Here is an 11,537-nt window from a genome sequence, read left to right as displayed (position 1 = left end):
AAAAAATTGAAATTCAAAAAAATAAAGGATATATTTCCTACACAATTTTGTGCGAAATCCACTATATATTTCCTACCTCGTGATCCATCATCAGAAGTTACAAAAATGCTTTTCTAAATTCTGTTTTATTAGAATTAACTATCTCCATTCCTCGGTAACATTTCATGTAAATAAATAATATATTTTGGTATGTGCAAAATAATATAATCATTTTAGTTATTTATATTGTTCTGTTCAATCGCGGTTCCACAAGTCATTCTAAAAAGAAGGTAAACATTAATTATCTGGTATTTAGATTTTTTGAACGAAATTAAACAATTGATAGAAAACATAACCGGAAGACTAAAACAAAACTCTAATCATCTTCCATTCTTGGATATCTTTCTTCCAGAACGCTGTTTCGATCTCCCTTTAAAGATATGGGGGCGTTTCATGCAAACGATGATTACGATTACTTGTTCAAGGTTGTTTTGATCGGGGATTCAGGTGTCGGGAAAACCAATCTTTTACGGCGATTCTCCAATAACGAATTCATCCTCGAATCCAAATCCACCATCGGGGTTGAATTTGGCACCCGTAGCATCAACATTGAAGACAAGATCATCAAAGCCCAAATGTGGGACACCGCAGGTCAAGAAAGGTATTTTCATCATTAATTAATATTTGGAATTCCTAGATCTAACACCCCTTGACCCTATCTGTATATATCCAATACAGATATCGGGCCATAACTAATGCGTACTATAAAGGAGCAGTAGGTGCATTGATCGCGTACGACATCACACGTAAAGTATCATTTGAAAACGTGGGAAAATGGTTAAAAGAGCTGCGGGATCACACAGATCAAAACATCGTGATCATGCTCGTGGGGAACAAAGTGGATCAAGCTAACTTACGATCTGTCCAAACAGAGGATGCAAAGACATTTGCAGAGAGAGAGAATATTAACTTATTCATGGAAACATCGGCTCTCAACATGTTAAATGTCAACAACGCTTTCACCAAAGTGTTGACTCAGATTTACCATGTCGTGAGCAAGAAGAAGGATGATAATATTCATTATTATCATCAAACGGTTGAACCCAAGGGAGAAACGATTAACGTTGGAGGTCATAAAGATGTCAAGATCACAAGGGAAAATGTAGGTTTCTTTTTTCCAAAACATCCCTTAAATCCTGACATGTTGAGCTTCTCTTAGTATAATAGTTTGCTAGTTCTTCTCACTCTTTTCATTGGTTGAATTTTGATATATCCAAAACATGTCCCGATTTCCAATAGAGGCTTACCATCTCTCATAATCATTATAACATTTAGCTAACCACATTCATACGTTATCCGTAGGATTAATTATGCATATTTGCTCCAAAGTGCGTTTGTATTATGAGTTTATTAATTGCACTATATTAGGTCCCATGCTTTCTTAATTACTTCTCATTTGCAATGTTGCCTTATTATTCGTGAGACATAATGTACTTATCATAATATCCCGGATTCTTTATTTAACTTTCATCCTAATGGAAGCTGTTTCTTTTGCATGCAACTTGTATTTATGCATGTTTATATATTTCAATTGTGTATGTGTATCTGTATGTATATATTACTAATGAACAATGAACAATGTAATGGGTTGCAGGATTTTGCTATGGCATCAAGAATGTATTTACTAGAAAATGGCTCAACAAATGTGCCCCCAAGACTCTCTAGTGTTGATAACTTCTCCATTTGGAAGAACCGTATGATTGGTTTCCTAAACTTCGTTGACAGCAAATTGGTAGAAACAATAAAGGAAGGCCGGCATACTCCTCTAATGGAACGAAGCAGATGGAGTTATGAAGATAAACAAAAAGTTGCCCTTGATGATAGGGCAATGCATATTCTGAGTGTCTCCTTGCCTGATGACATTTATCGTATTGTCATGTACTGTGAATCAGCTAAGGAAATGTGGGACATTCTGATTGTCCTATTTGAAGGTACTTGTGATAAAGAGGGGGAGACTCAGAAATTATCGGAAGAGATAGCATAAAAAAATTCCTGATAAAATATATTCAGATAAAAAAAACAATTAAAGATTACGATGTTTATCAACTCAATTGCATCAAACACAAATATGATATTATGGATGCTTATTTAGGGCATATATGATCAAGGTTCAAAATAATGTTAGGCGGCAATGTCAAGCCTCAAGCTTTTACAAGTCATGGCGAGTCATGTTGTTTGTAAGGTGTGACTTAATACTGCAATTTTGTATATAATTAATAATTCTATATATAATTCTACTATAATTTATTTTTATATATATATATATGACTTAAGGCAGTATTTTGTTAAAGCGAGGCGGGCAAACTTTTTAGAACGTTGTGTATGATACTTAGATATTAAATAGGGCAAATATAATATTTTGGTGTTTATTTAGGGTATATATGAAATTTCCCCAAAAGTTTTTTGCATTCCATGGAATAAACGCATTCCATTCACTCCCCCTTTTCTTCATATCACACAGAACCTAAGGATCATCATCATTTCAAGGATTTAATATTTTGGAGGAGATTAGAATAGGGTTATACAAAGATGTAACCTAGTTTCACAGCTATATGATATTATGATGTGTGTTTTTTTTTCAAGTTATGTCCTCCATAAAATAATCATCATGTTAACTTTACATTCTATTAATTTAAAGTTGTGCATTAAAAAATGTATATTTTCATTTAAATGAGAGCAAAGAGGGGAGAGGGGAGAGAGGTGAGATTTTCGGATTTCACTCTTGAGAAGGGTTAGCGGAAAATCCAAGGGTCTAAGGCTCTATTTATAGCTGGCTGGAAACGTTAGAAACCCTAGATTTGAACATATAATAATAATAATTCAAATCAGGTAATTATCTAGTTTTTTTATTATCAAATGGAGGCTTCCAGAACCCTATCAAGGGATCCCAAAAACGAACCATCATAAGAGGATTCTAGATCCTCTCCATTGTTCAACTATTAAACAATTACAACTCATCCCTTGTACTTTTAATAAATTCTAATTAACCCAATATTTATCTTAAATTAATTCTGATTAATTCTTAATTAATTATTTTTATTTCTAATTAATATATCAATCATATAATATATTAATAAATCATATAACTCTCATCGCTAATCAACCCAAGCTATTTCTTGGTTATGAGGGTTACCCAAAAAGGACATTACTTTTATTCTGCAAAATTATACCAATTTAGTTAGGACCTTAGACACCTTAATCCAATAGTCTCCCGCTTGGATAAGTTGATAACTACAATTACAAGTACAATTCCGAATAACCAGTAAAGAGTGTTTTCCAAAGACAGTGCCAAACTTTGATTAGACTTCGGTCTCAAGATAAGTGATCAACTATCCCTTCGTTCTTCCTGATATCGAATAGACACGAGACATGTATTTAAATCAATCTCATTGTCCCATATTCTGGTTCCCGGTTTCCCAATTTGTGATGACATCATTAGACTACCAATTGAATACATCAATTTAGGCTTGGCTAGACCCAGCACTATAATGTCAATATCAAATCACCGAGGGACCCAAAGATATCGCTTTTCCTGTTAAGACAAAATGAACGAATAAACTTTGACTATATAATCATCAATTTTACTCACCAAATCATGCATGGAATTACACTTTATAACACCCAGTTACGAGATGACCACCAATGCACAATTGATTTGTGAAATATGACTTATATATCTCTGTTTTAAGAATAGAAGATATTAGCGTCTTAGAATTACTCGTGATTGAATCCATGAAGTAATCTTTAAGCGCGGGTTTAACCAATAATTAAAATCCCTATTTCCAAAGTACTCATGAATTTTTCAGCAATCCCTATGATATGTCCAATCCCTATAAACAATATACAAACAATTCATGACAGTTTTAAATCAATACCAACTCCCAAAATATGATTGACTGTGGCATATCGAATAAATTAATATTTTCTAAGTAAAACATGCAAAGTGAAACACAAGAATATATTACTTGACAAATGGCATCACACACTTTGAATATAAATAAATCTTTATTTAATTAATCACCATTGAGTTACAATTTATTACTGCTACATTGTTTCAAAACATCAACCAACTACTAAAATATAGAATCTAATATCATCTCTTAGCCCAATGCTCCTAGCATGCTCGAAGTGCTTACGCTTGCTTAACCCCTGGCTGAGAGGGTCAACAAGATTCTCCTCTGATGACACACGATTTATCAGGATAGCACCTTCTTCAACTTTATGTCTGATATAGTGGTATTTTCTCTCGATGTGCCTAGGTCTACCATGATCCTTAGGTTCTTTAGTCAAAGCAACCGCACCCTCGTCACAGAAAATCTCCATTGGTTCTTGGATTGATGGAGCAACTCTAAGATCTCTAATAAAATTCTTTAACCACATGGATTCCTTTTCCGCCTCGCTCGCTGCTATATACTCTGATTCACAAGTAGAATCAGCCACCGTTTGCTACTTAGAACTCTTCCAAGTTACTGTTCCACCATTTAATAGACAAACTCAGCTAGATTGAGAATAACTATTATACCGATCTATATGAAAATTGGCGTCACTATATCCACTCACTTTAAGTTCATCTTTGCAACCAAAAACTAAGATCATATCTTTTGTTTTTCGTAAATACTTAAGAATGTTTTTCACTGCAGTACAATGAGCTAAACTAGGATTCCCTTGATATCTGCTAACCATGCTCAAAGCATAAGCCACATCGGTGCGAGTACATGCGATAACATAAAGCATATGGGATTAAACTCATGGTACCTATTTCCTTATCACTACTAGAACATTGAGCCTTGCTCAATTTTACAGCATGATTCATGGTCAAGTCCCCTTTCTTGGAATTCTCCATATTGAAACTTTTCAATATTTTATCCAAATATGTACTTTGGCTAAGTCCTAGTAAGCGTTTCTACCTGTTCCTGTAGATCCTTATTCCAAGAGTATATGTAGCCTCTCCTAGATTCTTCATAACGAAACATTTTCCAAGCCAATACTTGATTTCTTGCAAGGTGGGAACATTGTTTCCTGTTAGGAGTATGGCATCCAAATACAAGACTAAAAAGGCCACTATACTCCCACTAGCTTTGAAATATACGCACGACTCATCCTTACTTTTAGAAAATCCAAATTCTTTGACCTTTCATGGAAACAAAGATTCCAGCTACGAGACGCTTGTTTCAGTCCATAGATGGACTTCTCAACCTTTTGGTTGAGCCATATAAATATCCTCAGCCAGTTTCCCATTAAGGAAATCAGTTTTGACATCAATTTGACAAACTCCGTAGTCATAATGAGCAGCTATGGCACGCATTACCCTAATTGACTTAATCTTAGCAACTGGTGAAAAGGTCTCATTATAATCAATCCCTTGGGTTTGAGTAAATACCTTTGCAACCAGCCTTGCCTTGAAGGTTTGTACATTACCTTCCATATTTTTCTTCTTTATGACAATCCATTTTAAACCTACAAACTTTCGACTAGGTGCATGATCAACCAAATTCCACACTTGGTTATCATACATGGACTGGATCTCGCTGTCTATTGCCTATTTCCATTTAGCAGCCTCAAGGTCTGTCGTTTCTTCCTTGTAGATAGATGGCTCATCCAAATTTACCAATGTGTAATAACTTCTAAACATATCCCTATCTTTCGTTATATGGAAACAATAGAACTCAGGTGGTGCGCTAACTCTATTGGATCATCGAAGAGGTAATGAATTGTCAATAAGCTCAACGGGTTCATCCTCAGGTTGAGAGTTAGTGTCATCAAAGGTTTCTTCATTGTATGAATCTTGAATTTCTTTAAGATCAATCGCGCTCCCACTGACCTCTTTGGAAATGAGCCCTCTCTCTCAAAAGACACCCCTTTGAGCTACAAAAACCACATTGTCACTAGGTCTGTAGAACAAGTATCCAAAGGAATTTTCTAAATAGCCAATGAAAATACACTTCTCGGCTATAGGTTCAAGTTTGACTTGGGTCTCGTTCCTAACGAGAACCTCACAACCCCATACCTTGATATGTGTGAGCGAGGGAGGTTTCCCCATCCACATCTCATGACCTGGTTTGGCAACCTTCTTGGTAGGAACAAGATTTAGAATACGTGTTGTTGTTTCTAAAGCATAACCCCAAAATGATATATGGAGTGAATTTTGATTAATCATGGAACGAAACATGTCTAGTAAGGTTCAATTACGCCACTCAGCTACACCCATTAAGTTGTGGTGTCCTAGAAGGTGTCAATTGTGAAACAATTCCATATTCCTTTAGATAGTCGTTGAACTCGATACTAAGATATTCTCTACCTCTATCAAATTGGAGCATCTTTATCTTCTTGCCCAATTGATTCTCTAAATCATGCTTAAACTCTTTGAACCTATCAAAAAAATTTGATTTATGCTTGATTAAGTAGATATATCCATACCTACTTTAATCATCAGTAAATGTCACGTAGTAGCGATTAGCATCCCTTGTGGCAGATCTGAAGGGACCACATACATCTGTATGGATGAGTGCCAAAAAAATTCACCTCTTTTACAAGTACCAGCGATAAGTGATTTAGTCATCTTGCCCAACAAGCAAGACTCACATTCATCGTTTAATTTTAGGTCAAACAATTCCAACACTCCATCCTTTTGGAGTTGGGCGATATGTTTCTTGTTGATGTTCCCGAGACCACAATGCCATAATCATGCTTTGTCTAATTTATTACAAGAATCAATGTTATAAACATTATTACTAAATTCATGCACGCGAACAATAGTTTCATATACACCATCACAATGATAAGCTTTGAAAATAAATGCACAATTACGATAAACAGGAATTGTACCATCATTATTATCAAAACCATAATGAAATCCTTATCTAAATAAAGCATGAAATGAAATAATGTTTCGAGCCATTTCTGGCGAATAGCAACAATTATTTAAATCAACCCTAACACTACATAATCTCATACGTCCCAATCCGTGTAACAACCGACCTTCGCGTATTCCCCATGATCAGGTTCAGCTTCCCATGCTCGACATCTTCACTTTCCTTTAGCCCATGCATATCAGAAAAAAATGTGGAAACCACGTCCTATAGCAAGGACCTAGGAATTTGAAATACAAGTGTTATTGATTTGAAAAGAGTACGTACCAGAAGAGCTTGACACCTTACCCTTAGCTTCTTTCACTTCTTTGATGTACTTACAACAGCTTCTTCTCCAATGGCCCTTTTTCCCACAATGAAAGCACAAGACCTCTTTTGGGTCCACAACAGGAGGAGTATCAAAGTTGGGCTTTCCCTTTGACCCATGGGACTCTCCAATATGGGATTTTTTTCCACTTGGGTTGGGAATAGGCCTTTCTTTACTTACCCTTTCCTTGTTGGATGGCAATGACTGGGGCAATTGCAACACTACTGGAATGAGACTTCCTCATTTCTGCTTCATTTTTCTGCAATAGATTGTGAAACTCAATCAACATGGTCTAAGTGTTGTTCAAATGATAGGTCATGATGAACTTATCATAACTATTGGGGAAGGAATTTAGCACCATGTCAATGGCAATCTCCTTATCAAAGTTCACATTGAGCTTCTCCAATCTTTCTACGTGCCTCTGCATTTTCTGCACATGAGCGCACATAGATTCCCCATCTTTCAAAATGCATGCCATGAGGGCCGTAAGGACTTCGTAACGCTCTTGTCTAGCTTTCTTTAGAAACATTTTAGAGAAGGTTTGGTTCCTTTCATAAGTCCAGTAGTCCTCATAGGTCTTCTGGAGCTCAGGTGACATGGTTGCAAGCATAATGCAAGTGACCTTGTTGCATCATTAAGATGTTCGTTATGTTCATCCATTTCTTTAGGAGTAACGGATTCTTTATCGATTTTAGGAATTGGATTCTAGAGAACGAATTCTTTGTTCTCGTATCTCAACGTCATTTTCAAAATTTGCAACCAGTCCATGTAGTTCGGACCAGTGAGCTTATATTTTGAAAGTGTAGACAAGAGAGTGAAGTTGTGAGTGGTTGGATGATGAGGAGGAAGTTGACCATATCCAGACATCTAAAACAAGAGACAAGATTTTAGTTAGTTTCAATTCCATAATATTTTAAACCAAATAACTATTCAAGTCTAGGATTCATAGATACAATTCGAAATTATTAAGAGAGATAGCGTAATCTAAATGCGAATTTATTTTAGGTAGGTAAAGCATTTTACCAATTTCAATCTAATATGAAATTCCTAGATGAGTTGAGATTCATTAAACTTTTCAATGGCATGTTCAATCTCGATTATGCTCTTCAATTTATGACTGAGATATCGAGGATCACAAATTAGATGTGAATAACCATGCAATCCCACGTGACATGCTCGACGTCCTTTATAGTCTCGCATTGATGTGCCGGTAAATCACACACGCTCCATCAACAACCATAAAATTCGAGTATGTGCCATCATTTCATCTTTGTAGTCCCACATTAGTTTGTCGGTTAACCATACACGCTCAACTAACGAATCACAAAGAAATGATGTGTGTATTCATGGATTAGCATACAATTTCACATTTTTCCTAAAGTAACTAGAGTGGGATTTTATAGAAGTTTCTAGTACTTTATACATTATACTTTTAATGTGATTATGTCCTATCAAATCAATTCGGCTAACGACCATCCATTATACAAAAAAGCGGTGGGTGAAAAGGACACTTATTCAATGGTCAAATCCTTATACCTTTCTTATAGTATGGCTTTGTGAATAAGGCGTACTAAAGATTCGACTGACTTTTAATGATACATATAGTAATAGACATTCATACATATGTATAGGGTGTATTTTAAAACTTTTTAAAATACAAGGTTCAAATCATATTAATTCAATTAACCTTTAATAATTAATATTAGAATATGATTTACAAATTATCTATTAATTAGACTTTTAATTAATTTTCTTAAATCTTATTAGCATAATTATATTATCTTTTAATTAATAATTATCCTATGTAATCTTCCTTTTATATTCAAATTAGGATTCTTAATTACCTAGTTGATATATTCTGATTTTATACATTTAAAATAATATGGATTAACTAGTAATTATCCTATCTTTTGAATTAAGGCAAGAAAATCTGGATATCACATTCCAGACAGATTTCACGTCATGACAGAAGATTGGTCATGATATGACGAAACACTTTGTCAATTTTTCGTGTTTTCTAGTTTCATCTATTATGTACCATTAATGTAAAAATCAAGGCTCTGATGCCACTGATGAGAATTCTGGTTTACAAAACAAATGTACATGTGGAAAATGTCACACTTAAGGATACATGCAACCTAATTGGATTTATGTCTTTTTCACTTCTAATAGCAACATACTTATGAAGAACACAAATTAACCCTATGAATTCAAAATTCATGGTTAGAAAACATACCTTTTGTAGACCCAAACAAGCTAATCCAAATCTTCTTGTCTCTTTGGAAAACTACCTCCAATAGTGTGTGAGCCTCTAATGTTTTACACCCACAACACAAGAAACTCTAAGATTGAGAGCAGAGAGGGGAGAAAGGTGAGATTTTCGGATTTCACTCTTAAGAAGGGTTAGCCGAAAATCCAAGGGTCTATGGCTGTATTTATAGTTGTCTGGAAACTTTAGAAGCCCTAGATTTGAACATATAATAATACTTCAAATCAAGTAATTATCTATTTCCTGGTTATCAAATTGAGGCTTCCAGAACCCTATCAAGGGCTCCCAAAAACCGACCATCATAAAAGGATTCTAGATCCTCTCTGTTGTTCAACTATTAAACAATTACAAATCAACCCTTGTACCTTTAATTAATTCTAATTAACCCAGAACTAATTTTTAATTAATCTAATTAATTCTTAATTAATTATTGTTATTTCTAATTAATATATCAATCATATAATATATTAATAAATCACATATCTCTCTCCTTTAATAAACCTAAGCTATTTCTTGATTATAAGGTAAACCCAAAAAGGACTTTAATTTTATTCTTTAACATTATACCAATTTAGTTAGGACCTTAGACACCTTAATCCAACACTTACTTGTAATCCCTTTTATGAACTTTTGGTCCCATTTTGGTGATGATATTTGAGTTGAGAGGGCTCCAGCTTCTTCTAAGCACTTAGGGTTGTTATTTGGACCATTTTTAGATGGAAAGTTGGTATCTTGGTCATTCTCTTTGAGCCATGCAAGTGGTGTTGACATTTTAGGTCATTTTGAGATTAAAAGTCTAGATCTACTGAGTTTTGGGATAACTTAATGGATAAAGTTGGAAACTATCACTTTAGGGTTGAGTGATAGGTTGAGGTTGACCTTTGATCACTTTTGTATGAGGTTGTTGTACTAGCTATCACTTTTGTGCTAGCTATGGTGATTGTCTGACCGACTGAGAGGTGAGTCTTCTCACTATACTATATAAGACATAGGGCGTCAAGATATTCTTCTTGTCTTTTTTACTCTTACTTACATGTTTGTTTGTTTATATGCTAGGCGGGGCCCATTATCTGGACAGGGTCCAATTATGTTGGGCGGGGCCCATTATCTGGAGGGGGTCCATTGTTTAGGGCGGAGCGCTTTATTCCGTGTTGTATGTGGTATCTTTGGAAACTCACTAAGCTTTGTGCTTACGGTTAATGTTTAAACGTGTCAGGTACTTCTGGTAGCAAAAGGAAGAGCCTGGTCTGATTGCTTTGCATCCTCCAGAGATTTCGCACTATCTATTTATATTTTACTCTAATGTTTTAATGAGATCACATTTTATATAATCTGATATTTTGATGAGATCACATTTTATATACTTTGATTATCTTTGATGGGGTGGAAATGAATGATTTTATATTATGTTAAAATAAAAATTTTACTTTGAATTTTTGGGACGTTGCAAGTTGGTATCAGAGCCTTGGTTTGAGGGATTCGGGCTAGCACGGAGCGCATCTTGACTCAATCTGAGGACTGAGAAATATATTTCTACAAAATGTTTTTATAAAAAGGTTTTCATAAAGAAAGAGGTGTGATGCTTGAAATCATCTGAAGCTAAAGTAAGTAATTCCCATAATACCTATATATAAATGATGTTATAACTTATTTTATGGTATGATATTCATGATAATAGTAGAATAAGGATCTAATCAATATTGCATGCTACAATGCCTATTTAGGAGAAATACCTTTCTTTGCTTGGTATGTCTTGCTATGTGTTCATTAGGGTTTATGCTAGTAGTAATAAATTTCCTAATGAATGCATTAGGGTAGCACATGTTTAGGGTTAGATAACCTTAGAATCTTTGATTCAGCCTTATTTTCAGTTTTTGTTTAAAAGGCCTTATGGTAGTTACATTTATTTGAATGTTTATTTCATCTTGGATATGTATGACTTGCATTCTGTTGGATTAGGTGTCTAAGCTCATAACTATAATTGGTATAAACTTGAATTGGGTTGCCCTCAAACCTAGCAATTGAACAGATTGATTTTTGGAGAGAGATGTTG

General features: G+C 34.7%; 1 protein-coding gene across 1 annotated transcript; it reads left to right on the top strand.

Annotated features, from left to right (window-relative positions):
- Positions 1–323: 323 nt before the first annotated feature.
- Positions 324–2,232, top strand: LOC145109947 (ras-related protein RABA1g-like). The gene is made up of 3 exons (XM_079047047.1): positions 324–640; positions 718–1,141; positions 1,634–2,232. The coding sequence occupies exons 1-3, from the start codon at positions 420–422 to the stop codon at positions 2,021–2,023; spliced, it is 1,035 nt and encodes a 344-aa protein (XP_078903173.1). The 5' UTR covers positions 324–419; the 3' UTR covers positions 2,024–2,232.
- Positions 2,233–11,537: the final 9,305 nt, after the last annotated feature.

The sequence above is a fragment of the Lactuca virosa genome, chromosome 4 (assembly GCF_052849685.1).
Source record: "Lactuca virosa cultivar CGN04683 chromosome 4, Lactuca_virosa_CGN04683_v6, whole genome shotgun sequence".
NCBI lineage: Eukaryota > Viridiplantae > Streptophyta > Magnoliopsida > Asterales > Asteraceae > Lactuca > Lactuca virosa.
The sequence above is the reverse complement of the archived record's forward strand: the minus strand, read 5'-3'. Positions and strand labels throughout refer to the sequence as shown.

Coding starts and splice junctions, on each gene's coding strand:
- LOC145109947 (XM_079047047.1), top strand. CDS start 420: ATGGGGGCGTTTCATGCAAACGATGATTACGATTACTTGTTCAAGGTT. Junction 641..717: donor GACACCGCAGGTCAAGAAAG/GTATTTTCATCA, acceptor TATCCAATACAG/ATATCGGGCCATAACTAATG. Junction 1,142..1,633: donor TCAAGATCACAAGGGAAAAT/GTAGGTTTCTTT, acceptor AATGGGTTGCAG/GATTTTGCTATGGCATCAAG.